The 12,650-nt window shown below is 50.1% G+C and overlaps 1 protein-coding gene across 5 annotated transcripts; it reads left to right on the forward strand.

Moving 5' to 3' along the window:
* Nucleotides 1-308: 308 nt before the first annotated feature.
* On the forward strand, nt 309-7,696 carry AP5S1 (adaptor related protein complex 5 subunit sigma 1). 5 transcript variants are annotated; one of them, XM_032419702.1, is made up of 3 exons: nt 309-385; nt 4,455-4,645; nt 5,915-7,696. In XM_032419702.1, the coding sequence occupies exons 2-3, from the start codon at nt 4,470-4,472 to the stop codon at nt 6,339-6,341; spliced, it is 603 nt and encodes a 200-aa protein (XP_032275593.1). In that variant the 5' UTR covers nt 309-385; nt 4,455-4,469; the 3' UTR covers nt 6,342-7,696. The 5 variants fall into 5 exon arrangements, with proteins under 5 accessions (XP_032275593.1, XP_032275589.1, XP_032275591.1 ...); XM_032419698.1 differs by lacking the exon at nt 309-385 and adding an exon at nt 3,299-3,401; XM_032419700.1 differs by lacking the exon at nt 309-385 and adding an exon at nt 3,391-3,472.
* Nucleotides 7,697-12,650: the final 4,954 nt, after the last annotated feature.

A 12,650-nucleotide genomic window follows, 5' to 3' on the forward strand; every position in this document is an offset into this window, starting at 1 on the left:
AGTCCAGGTAGCAGTTAGGAAGCTGTGGAAGGGGATGTGGTGGAGACAGAGGAGGAAGCCATCTGTGTGCCTGGTGGGGGGCTGCCGCACAGGGCAATGCCATCTCTGAGGTGGCCTAGGGAGGAGGAGGGGGACGAAAGGCCAAGACTTGTCTGACTTTGGTCCCCTTTATTCTAGGGCAACCTAATCTCAGCCTGCCGGGATTCTCAAAAAAGCAGATCCTTTCTTCTTAGTTTACTGCTCTACTCTTTAAGAAATGGCTAGACATCCTAATCAGGGAGTCATTCAAAAAATCCACTGCCTGGGGCTGACAGATTCCACCCAACTGCCCTCCCGACATCCAGAAGAAGGTGGTTGCTCGACTAGTCTGGCCTGAGGACCCAAGGTCTGTAAAGATCATCAGTAAGGGTTTCCAGCTGTCAAAAACTAATGGGGCTGTCTCCAAGGAGTGAGCTCCCTGTCCTTGGAGGTGTGTAAGCAGGACCTGGGGGTTGGTCCTGATGTCCAGGAGAAGCAGCAGAACTTCCCAAGCCAGACTGCCCACCAGCGATTCAGGACACTGCTGTGGCTTGGGTAGTTGGGGAATGGAACCTGCTTTCCAAATTGAATCAGTGTCAGTCACTGCACACATCGCATTGGTGAGCACCAAGGGGTACTGGAAAAGGGGCATTGTGGGGTAGGCCTCGATCTGACGTGGGCAGACAGCTGTGGAGGGTAGGAGTCTGGGGAAGGGGCCAATGCAAGAGGCTGTAGGCATACCAGCCCCCCACCCCAATTCAGAGGACCCCTGAGAAAAGCACGGCTGGGGAGTGGGGTGATGGGCACCTCTGTCCACAGCCAGAGGGAGGGGAGGGGAAACGACAGGAAGGTGTGGTCCCCAGCCACTTCTAGACAGGTTGGCCAGGCCTTAAATCCAGCTACTTGCTTCCAGCTCCTCTAATTTTTTTTTTGTAGTGCTTTGTTTAATTTTACTTTTCTTCCTTCTCTACTCAGTTTCTGTCTCTATCTCTCTCTCTCTGTCCATATCCCACAAACCCATGTCTGGACCCCACTGTATGCCTGGCCGGCCGCAATCTATAGGGTAACCACTATGAAAGCCTCACATAAGAACATGCAACACCTGCTACCTCCATCACACTCAGACTGTGCCATTTTGTCTTCAGGGCAGGTCTGATAACTCCAAGAAGCACCGGGACTCCCATCAGACCAGAAGGCCCCACCTGCTCTCCAGTGCTGACCAACACCTCTCTGACACCTTTTCCTATCCTGCCTCTGTATTAATGGTTGTCAACATTTATTGACTTACTGAGTGCCTACCACATGCCAGGCAACACCCTGACCTCTTCACATGCTGCCTCACTTAGGAATGAATTAGTCTGTAGGTCACAGCAACCGCACACAGCTGTTTAGCAAAGTCAACATGTGTGCTCTTCCCTCAGCAAGAAGGCTCTGCAGCATCTTGGGGGACCCAGGTTCCTTCCTGCCTTGCTGTCCTCAGCACAGAGCTTTTGTCCTGGAAGGCACAGGTTGGCTGAGGGCTGCAAAAAGTCAGGAATGGCACCTGACTCTGCTCTGCTATTTATCAGGACACCACCTCCATCTGGGTCTTCCACAGCCCTCCATGGTAGTGGCTCAGGTTAGCTTCTCACTGCTGTCTCCTTCACATACCTCACACAAGGCCAGCCAGCCCCTCAGTGGCCTGGGACTTGGAGTGGATTCACTGCCCAAGGAGTGGACAGGGGCTAGAATACTGTGTTCCAGATGCCAGGTGGCCCCAAGCAACCAGAGCCCTCTGCCAGCTCTCTGCTGTAATCAGCTAGCAGACTCGGTTCTGGCTGAGAGTGATAGGGACCAGGAACCAGGAACTGAGCCAACATGACATGACCCCCAGCCTTGTGACTGAGTCCCCACACCGTCCCTGGGCCTGCCCCTCCCATCTACAAATATATGTATGTGCTGTACCTGTGGTCAAAATGCCCACATGCCCTGGTCCACCCACGGGCCACCTCCTCTAGCCTTCCTTCAGTGTCCCCCTGCCCACGTCCTATGGTTAGAGGGGCCCAGAATACATGCCCTGCCCTTGGAAGGGTCCTGGCTCCAGGGTCCCTGCCTGAGCTGCCCTGCCCTTCATTTCTTCAGTCACCAAGAAGAAATGGCCCTGGGGAAGGAGGATGAGTACCATAGCCTGGGTATGCTCCATGGGAAACATCACCACCACAGGCAGACCCTCAACAATGGGTGCAAAGGGGGCAACTGAATGCTAATGGGCAGTCCAGGCAAGACGGTTTCCCCTAAGTTTTGGTCTGAGCACATTTTGAAGGGCAAACGAAGGGTAGGAAAGGGCATTCCAGGCTGAGGGAACAGCCAGTGTGGAGGTTCTGAGGCACAGAACACTGGGAATCTTGAGCCGTTCACATGCCAAGAGGTAAAAGAGAATGTAGGCAGTGAGGCTCAGGACAGACCTTGCAGGGCCCCAAACACCTCTGGGCTGAGCCTCTAATTGGGGCTATTATCCCACCGCTTGGCTCTGGAGGCTGGTGCCTGGCAGTGCCCCTTTCAGTCTTAAGTAAGTCTCTTCACTATACTTTTGATGGCCTCCCTCAAAGAGGGGTCACCTTGTCAGAAGCGGGAATATGAAAGGAAAAACTGGTCAGCCTGCTAAACCCTACGGGGCTTCACTGGGCCCAACGAAGTGACTCACCTGACAGGGACACACGGCTGGTGACAGGGGTGGGTTCAAATTTTAATCGTTCTACTCCAAAACGAAGCCTGGTCTTAACCCGCTGTGGGAATCCACAACCCCAAACCCTCCCCCACCAACTGCCTAAACATGCATCTTTCCCCTAAAGTCACAATTTCCACAAGTAAAGCCCAGGCATCTGCATTTTAACAGGCACCCCAGTGACTCGCACGCATACTGGCCAGTTCGAGAACGGGCCCTGCACTTTTAGGCCCCACGAGCCTCGGCCCCCCGGCCTTTTCCGGAAGGTTCACACGCCGGGCCGCTGCGCCCCCTCGCGGTCGCCGGGGGCGGTGGCCTGGGGCGAGGCTGGTCCAGGCCTCCGAGCGGGACCCCTAACGCCGGGTCTGGGAATAGCCCGCGGGGCCCCGCTGGGAGTTCGAAGCAAGGGGTCTTTGGTCGGAAGGCGAAAGCCGCCCGTGCCGGGGGTCCAGGCGTCAGAACACCACCCCTCCCCACTCCCGGAACAGTACAACTGACGTGACCCGACGTGGGGACCTCGCCCTCGCCCTCGCCCTCGCCCCCGCCCCCCATGCGCGCGTCACCTCGTGCGCGCGCCCGCGACTGGTGTGCGCAGGCGCCCGGGAGCCGCGCAGCCGCCATTGCTCTCCTGCGGAGTGGAGCGGCCTGTTAGCCGAAGTCCGCGGGCAGGAAAGGAAGGGTATGACGCCAGGAGGACAGCGGCCCCGGGGCTGAAGGGGCAGCACACTCAGGGCGGGGTGCTCTGCTTAGGTCTGTTTGACTGGAGCAAGGAACTACAACCCCCTAAATGCACTGCGCCGCAGGCTGGCGCGAGGCAGTGACGTGAGGGTTTTGGTTGCTACCATTTCTCGCGGGGGGGGGGAGACGGTGGCGAAGGCTGATGACGCGCTCTTCGTGAGGCTGGAGGGTCACCGGAGGTCAGCCCCGGGTCAGCGGGCTGCCGGTCTCAAAGCGCCTTCGCGAACCTTCCGTGCTTGACCAATTTAAACGGACGGTCTACTTACCCTTAATTACAGATCCGGATATTTGCTTCCTGTGTGCCCCGCTGCCTCCCCACCCCGGGCCGGCAACTGAGCCAGGCGGACGCTACTGTTAGTAGTAGTATCGTTATTTAGTAGACTTTATTTTTAAGTAATCTGAAACTTGTAGAAAACTTAAGGAGTTTTCTTATAAAGAACTACCTTACACCCTTTGATAATTAAGTTAGCCGCAGCTACGATGCCGCTTTACCTGTGTATTTAGAGGTACTTCAGTGTGTATTTTCTAAAAACGAGGACATTCTCCTACATCCAGAATCAGGTAACATTGATCAAGACTATTACCTAAAATGTTTCCAGTTGTCCTAATAATGCTGTATGTTGAAACTACCCTTTTCTTGGCTGGGGACCCCATCACAGGTGCGTTCAGCTGCCCTGTCTCCTTAGTCTCAGTCTGGAGCAGCTCCCCGGCGTCCCTTGACTCTCATGACTTTGACACTTTTGAAGATTCCTGGCCCTTTGTTTTGTAGAACCGGCTTTGGGGTTGCCTGAGATCTCTTCACCCTTTGACTCTGTTGTGGACAGAAGTGCTGGGGACCAGACGCCATTATTCAGAGGCAGGGAGTGCGTCTTGGGTGGTGGAGGGGGACCAGTGACCAACCACAGCAGCCTCCGGACATGCTCCCAGGTTTTGTGGTTGCCTGCGCTGCTGGGCTTTCACACTCATCTCACCGAGGTCTCTGGCTTCCCTGTAGTGCCGACCCGGAGCCATGGTCCACGCTTTCCTCATCCACACCTTGCGGGCTCCACAGGCCCAGGACACGGGCCTTTGCCGAGTGCTCTACTCCTGCGTCTTTGGTGCCGAGAATTCACCCGATGACCCACGACCACATGGTGCTGAGCGGGACAGGCTCCTCCGAAAGGAGCAGATTTTGGCTGTGGCCAGGTAACACAGGCTTTCGTTGAACACGTGTCTGATTGTGATAGGTTTTGTGGGGGGGGGGGGTACAGAGAATCAGACTAAAAAGCAGAAAGTTTGAGTAGTGTTTCCACAATCATCCACAGTTGTTCAGAACTATGTGAGAAGGGGTTAAAGAAATAATAATGCTATTGTCATCATCATTACAATTATAGCTAGCATTAATTGAGCTTATACATATGTGCTAAGTGTTCTGAGCATTTCATGTATATGAACTCATTAATTCTTTTAACAGTCTATTGAGATAGATACAGTTATTATCCCCACCTTACAGATAAATAAACTGAGGTACAGGCACAGGAACTTAACCTGCCCAAGGTTTTGCAGCTAGAACATGGCAGAGCTGGGATTTGAGTGTAGGCAGGCAAACCTTGGAACAGATTAAACATGCTTTGCAGTGCAGGACTTCTCAGGGCTGTTAGTATATGTGTAGGTTTTATGAATCCCTAAGGAGGAGAGAGAATGTGGTACATGGGAGCTCTGAGCCCAGAGCCTCCTGAAAGCCTGGGATCCACAGAGAATAGTTTGGGAAACACTGTTTCAGATGTGGTGGCTGGCCTTGGACTTTCCCATCCCAGACCCAGATGGAGCCAGCAAGTTCCAGAATCTCTTTGCCTCTCTGCATTCTGTGGCTGGTGGGGGGGGGGGGGCAGGCAGGGGATTAACATTCTGGGGCAGCCCTGTGCTAGTCTTTTGCCGTCCCTTTTTTCCTCTGGGTCTCCACCCCCCTCCCATGGCACAGAAAACCAAAGGCCTTTAAAACCAGCCTGTGCACAGCCCAAATCAGAAGATGATTCAGGAGGGATCAGAGTGTGATTTCAAAAGCCTAAATGGCCAAGTGGAAAGTCTTTTTTGTTTGGATTGGGTTGCAGGGTGGGACGGGGGGTGGAGAGGTTGGACAGCCCAGCTGAACATGGCTTTTACTTCTCATGGCTTGCTTTTCTTTATGTTAGGGAGGCCTCTGTGAAGCTGGTGGGGGCAGGGTCTTTTTCCCCTGGTGCCCTTCCCTGGCCCAAGGGGCTGTGTTCAAAACCTGCCTTCTCATGAACACATGGAGTGAAACGGTTCAGGGCCTGGAGGCAGGAGCCTGGATTCCTGTCATGGCTCATGCTTCTGCTCTGTGGTCTTATAGTCTCTCTGGGGCTTAGTTTCTACATCTGAGATAATGGAGTTAATAGCAGTTCTAAGGGTGGTCATGAGGATGACAGAAGTCAGTGACCCACCCACTCTCCCCAGGCAGGTGGAATCCATGTGCCGGCTGCAGCAGCAGGCATCTGGCCGGACCCCCATGGACCTGCAGCCTCAGTCCTCAGATGAGCCAGTGCCCCTGCATGAGGCCCCCCTTGGGGCCTTCCGCCTGGCAGCAGGGGACCCTTTCCAGGAGTCTCGGACAGTGGTATGGCTGGGCGTGCTCTCATTAGGCTTCGCCCTGGTGCTGGATGCCCACGAGAACCTGCTACTGGCTGAGGGCACACTCCGGCTGCTGGCACGCCTCCTCCTCGACCACCTCCGGCTGCTGACCCCCAGCACCAACCTCCTGCTTCGGGCTGATCGCATTGAGGGCATCCTCGCCCGCTTCCTGCCCCATGGTCAACTGCTCTTCCTTAATGACCAGTTTGTCCAGGGTCTGGAGAAGGAATTCAGTGCTGCGTGGCCCCGCTAACCACTCCCTGGGATGGGACTTCCTGAGAGGGCAAGGAGGGAGGACAGGGACGGATGGACACACACACAGCCAGGTGAAGCTTGGCATCGGCCTCCTTCTCAGCCTGCTCCCAGCCTAGGTGTGGTACCACACCCAGGACAAGTGGACACCACAAGCTGGCAGGAAAGGGGGCTGGGCGAAGGGTGGTGGGGAGGAATCCCAGAACATCTTGTGCCTGGAGGTGCCATGTGACTCATTCATACTGCTGCAGTGGGCCAGCCCCACCTGTCCTTGACCCCAGTTTCTCCCGTCTCCGGCAGCCAGCCCCAAAAACAGTCCAGCAGTTGCTAGTGTTGGAGCATGAGGAGCGGAACTCAGCCCACTTTCTCCTTCCAAGCCCACAGTCATGGCAGTGCAAAGGGAATCTGAGACTCCCAGGGTGGGGGAGCTGGCTGCAGCCTTTGCACCCACTTAGGCAATGTTATCAACAAGGATTTTGTCAGTGAGGGCCTGTTCGGTGTCCAGCCCCACTGTAGTTCCCAAACGTGTCATTCATTCAGCAGGGGGATTCTGTAGCTCATTTTGGGCGCAGCCCTTGCCCACCAGGCAGCTTTGAGATAATCACAGGTTTCCTTCGTCTGCAGGGAGAGAAGGTACCATCAGGTGGGTGCAAGAGGTCTGGCCAGGATGAAGTTGTCTTTCTCGTTTTGAATTAAAAGCACTGATTGTATGATTTCATGCTCCCGTTTCTGTAAGTTTGGCTAATGCATATTTGCTTTGATGAGTACTTGCCTCTTTATATGGCCCTGAGCTGGGTACCCAAGCCTTCATGGTCAGAGATGCCCCCAAGAAGCATCTTGGGAGGTTTTCACCTCTCGTGCCCCACATCACCCCTGTCTCTGTGTGCCTCCTTTGGATGGTAGCACTTGTTTTCTATACCAAAATGTGGTGGGTTGGTTTGGATTTCTGAGAACCAGAGTCTGAGATAAGGATTAGGTACAAGCAGTTTATGTGGGAGGTGATCCCAGGAAGCATTGGAAGGGGAGGCAATCCATACAAATACATTATCAAGGGTGGGTAGGGCGCTTCGTGCCTCTGGGGACCTGTAATACAACAGTCACCTCTGAATGACCTCAGGGGAGGGGTGAGGGGCTGTGGATGTTTGTCTGCCATTCCCTTCAGTCAGTGGTTGTGAGTTGGTCCTAGGGCAAATTCCCTGGCTCTTCCTGCCCCTAGAAAAGGGCAGTGTGGAGTTGGGCCTGGCTGCACAATGGTCAAGCCCAAAGGGGTGTGCCTAGGGCACCAAACTCCTATTAAGAGTCTTTAATCAGGGGTGCCTGGGTGGCTCAGTTGGTTAAGCGACTGCCTTCGGCTCAGGTCATGATCCTGGAGTCCCTGGATCGAGTCCCGCATCGGGCTCCCTGCTCGGCAGGGAGTCTGCTTCTCCCTCTGACCCTCCCCCCTCTCATGTGCTCTCTCTCTCTCATTCTCTTTGTCTCAAATAAATAAATAAAATCTAAAAAAAAAAAAAAAGAGTCTTTAATCAGCAGCTCTAGTGGTGGTTTAAAATGATTCTGCTGGAAAAAGCCTCTGTTTACATCTGTTTTCCATGATCTGAATGTTACTTGTGAGGTGTGGCTTTCTTGCACAGGAAAAATGAGCCTCCTAGGTGGTCAGGGTTCAGGTTTTGGCCCCACCATGCTTGCCAAGCATCAGTTGCCTTTTGGCACCCAGGAAGGACCCACCCACACCCACACAGACAGCACCTGTGATCAGGTTTTGCTTTCCTGAGTCTGCAGCCAATGCCACCAGCCGTGTCGTGTTTTCTACCATCACCATTGGGACAAGGCTGCCTTCTCCATCATAGGCGCCACAAATCACCCTCTGACTCTGAAGACCTTGAGGGACCTTACTCTGTGTGTGGCAAGTCATGCCTCTGGAAGTGTCCCTCAGATCCCTAGTGGGACACCTCTGCTCCATACAGTCTGCTCTCTTGGGCTGCCCCTTCCTTCACTCCAGGTTAGTGGTCCTGGTGGAGTGCCCGTGTTCTTAAAAGAACAAGCCCCTCTCGCTTTGTTTGAAGAGCCCAAGTTTGGCTGGTCTGAAACCTTTCTGCCTATTTTTCTAACCAGACTTGAAGAGGGTGAGGCCCTGCTCTCCTGGAAGCTGTGGGAAATTGGGGTTAGGTGGGGCTGGTATCCTTGGTTCCTGTCAGGTGGAGGAAATGGGAGTGCAGAGAATGGCAGAGACTGAGTCCCTGCCCTGGGACTGTTGAGCTCCTGGTTTCTGTTCCAGATGCCCAGTTAGTACGTGGGTTTCCTTAATCCTGAGAGCTTGCCCATTGCTGTTTCCATATATTCCCACTTTTGCCCCAGCATCTCTGAGCCAGGTTTCTGCCACAACTTCTTATGCTTACGTCAGGTTCATCAAAGCTGCCTAGGTGCTGTTTAGGGTGCGAGATGCTCCCTAGAGTCCAGGAGACACCTGCGCGCAGACGCCTGCAAAGTGGCACGGGTTAAGGATCACTAAATTGATCCAAAGTGCTCTAAATGTCCCAAGGCTTTTCTCCTCTGTTTATCTCCTAGGAGTTTTATTGTTTTGTGTTTTACATTTAGGTCTACAATCCATGTTGAGTTAATTTTTGTGAGAAGTATAAGTTCTGTGTCTACACTGATTTTTTTGCATGTGATGTCCAGTCATTCCAGCATCACTTGTTGAAAAGACTGTATATTTGCTCCATTGTATTGCTTTTGCTACTTTGTCAAAGACCAGTTGACTGTATTTACGGGGGTTTATTTCTGGGCTCCCTCTTCTGTTCCTTTGATCTGTTTCTCTATTGCTCATAACACACTGTCTTGATTACTGTAGCTTTACACAGTAGTAAGCCTGAAAGGCAGGTAGTGTCAGTTCTCTAACTTTGTTCTTCTCCTTCAATAATGAGTTGGCTGTTCTGGGTCTTTTGCCTCTACATATAAACTTTAGAATCAGTTTGTCAGATCCACATAATAACTTGTTGGGAATTTGATTGGGATCGCATTAAATCTGTAGATCAAATAGATGAAGTTGGGAAGAACCAACATTTTGACAATATTGAGTCTTCTGATCCATGAACAGGGAATAATATCTCTCCACTTATTTTGTTCTCCTTTGATTTCTTTCATCAGTTTTGTGGTTTTCCTCATATAGCTCTTATACCTATTTTGTTAGATTTATACCTAAGTTTCATTTTGGGGGAGTTAATGATACCTGTGTAAACAGCAATATATTTTTCATTTCAATTCCATTTGTTCATTGTTGGTAAAGAGGAAAGTGAATGACCTTTGAGTATTCTATGTCCTACAACCTTGCTGTGGTCATTTATTCGTTCCAACAGTTTTTTCTTCGGAATCTTTCATATTTTCTACATGGGCAATTGTGTCATCTGTGAACAGATAGAGTTTTATTTTTCCTTCCTAATGTATATAGCTTTTATTTCCTTTTCTTGTCTTACTGAGTAAGTAGCACTTCCAGGACAGTGTTAAAAAGGAGTGGTGAGATGGAACATCCTGTTCTTGTTCCTGATCTTAGTGGGGAAGCTTCTAGTCTGTTGATGTGATGGCTTACATTAACTAATTTTCAAATGTTGAACCAGCCTTGCATATCTGGGATAAACCCCACTTGGTCGGTCATGGCATGTAATTCTTTTTATACATTGTTGGATTCTATTTGCTAATATTTTGTTGAGACTTTTACATCTATGTTCATGAGCAATATCGGTCTGTAATTTTCTTTTCCTATAATATCATCTGCTTTTGGTATTGGGATAATGCGCGCCTCCTAGAATGAGTTAGGAAGTATTCCCTCTGCTTCTGTCTTCTGGAAGAGATTTTAGAGAATTGGTATATTTTCTTCCTTAAATGTTTGGTAAAATTACCACTGAACCCATCTGGGCCAGCCTTGACTTTTTTTAAATGTTTATTTTATTTTATTATATATATTTTTAAAGATTTTATTTATTTATTTGACAGAGAGACAGCGAGAGAGGGAACACAAGCAGGGGGAGTGGGAGAGGGAGAAGCAGGCTTCCCACTGAGCAGGGAGCCTGATGCGGGGCCCCTATTTTATTTTATTTTAAAGATTTTATTTATGTATTAGAGAGAGAGAACATAAGCAGGGGAAGGGAGAGGAAGAAGCAGACTCCCCTGCTGAGCAGGGAGCCCGACCTGGGACTCAATCCCAAGACCCTGGGATCATGACCTGAGCCAAAGGCAGACACTTAACCAACTGAGCCACCCAGGCATCCCCTGAATTATATCTTTAATAGCTATTGTATTTCATTGTTTTTGTTCCCTTCAGGGATTCCAATTAAGTACTAGTTGGCTCTTCTTTGCCTGTTATCCGTGGCTATCTTTTCTCTCCCTAATCCTTTTAAAAAATTATTACTGTTGGGGGCGCCTGGGTGTCTTAGTCCATTAAGTGTCTAACTCTTGATCTCAGCTCAGGTCTTGATCTCAGTGTTGTGAGTTCAAGCCCTGCCTTGGGCTCCATGCTGGGCCTGGAGCCTACTTAAAGAAAAAAAAAAAGTAAAAAGAAATTATTATTGAAGTATGATTGACATACAATGTTACATTAGTTTCAGGTGTACAGCAGAGTGATTCAGCAGTCCTGTACGTTATGCATTGCTCCCCACAGGTGCAGTCACCATCTGTCACCATACACGTTGTTAACAATATTATTGACTGTATCCCCCATGCTGTACTTCTGATCTCCGTTGACTTAATGTATTTTATAACTGGAAGTACCTCTTAATTCCCTTTATCTATTTCACCCATCCCTCCACCTCTTAATCCTTTTAACATGGCAGATCCCAGAAAGCATGGAAAAAGAAAAAGGACTTCCTGAAGCTGTATCTCTTATTTTCCATGAGGTAGGAACTGTAGGCAGAGGCCCCGCTGGACCCGGTTCAGCTTAGCCTAGGAGAGAGCCTGCAGACTATGAAGTTCATGAGGCTCACCTGTGTGACTCAGACCTCTACCCTCTGGATGGTTCCAGGTCCTCCACCCTGTGGAGTTGGTGCATCCATAAATGTTGCAATGGCAGATGCATGAGCCCTCAGCCCACTTGCAGTGGGACACTCAGCACTGCCCCAGAGCATCGTACGTGTCTCTGAGTCTTCTCTGCTTCTCTGGTGGTGTCAGGCTCACTTGGGTCTCAAGACATGCGGCTCCTCTCTTCTCTCTGTGGTGCTTTGTCTGCCTGGACTCAATACATGTTCTTTCCCTTGATGCCACCTCGTATCAGGCATTTGGGTGTAGCAGACTTTTACTAAAGTTTGGGGAGGATAGAGGAGAGTTATTTTAAAGAACAAAGAACAAAAAACTTAAGATTGATTGTTAGACATTCCTATTCTCTGAATATCTAGACCATTCCCCCCCAAAGGGGTCTTCTTACTCCTAGCTCCTCCTGGAGCCTCAGCCTCCCATCAACTTTCAGGCTGCTCCCTTCTTTCTTTTTTATTAAAAATTGGTTTTCTTTCTTTTTATCATAAAATACATATAACATAAAATTGACCATTTTAACCATTTTTAAGTGTACAATTTAGTGGCATTAAGTACAGTCAGAACATTGTTTCTAGCATGTTTTCATCATGTGAAGCTGAAACCGTGCGCCCATTAAGTAGTACCTCCCCATGCTTCCTTCTGCGCGCTCTGTGCTTAGTAGCCTTGTTTCATTCGTGTTCATTCCCCCCTGTCCTGTTCATACTGAGCAGAGTAGGGCCTCATCCCCTACTCAGCTTGGCTCCAGGCCTGCCTGTTGATGACATACCTGTGCCCACTTGAAAAAGAGAAAGAAAAAGACTGTTCTGGGTCTCCATCTGCAGCAACTCAAAGCACATTTTCAATTCTGCTTTGAACTCACAAACTCTTACAGGACATGATTAAATTCTCAAGCAAGAATCCCTTCCCCACTAATGTTTGTAGGCTGGAGGGGACCATAGAAAGAGCTATCCTTCCAGACATGAATTATATATACCCCTTAAAAAGCAGATATAGCTGTTCTAACTTTTTATCAGTTTTCTCCACCCTCCCCCATTACATATGTTTATTTTTGTGTTACTTAGTTTAATGTTTCTTTTTCCCATCAGGCTGTGACCTCCATCCAGGAGGATTCACATTGTGTCTCTTGTTTTCCACAATTAAACGTAGCACCTGGCACATAACAGGCACCCAAAATATATTAAACAAATGAATGGATGAATGGGTGAATGAGTAGGTGTTTTATAGGAGACCCTTGGGGCCAGGGACTCTGCAACATCACCATGTAACAACAACTTTCTCCTGGGAAGCAGAT

This window comes from Phoca vitulina, unplaced genomic scaffold, assembly GCF_004348235.1.
Source record: "Phoca vitulina isolate PV1807 unplaced genomic scaffold, GSC_HSeal_1.0 scaffold22, whole genome shotgun sequence".
Taxonomy (NCBI): domain Eukaryota; kingdom Metazoa; phylum Chordata; class Mammalia; order Carnivora; family Phocidae; genus Phoca; species Phoca vitulina.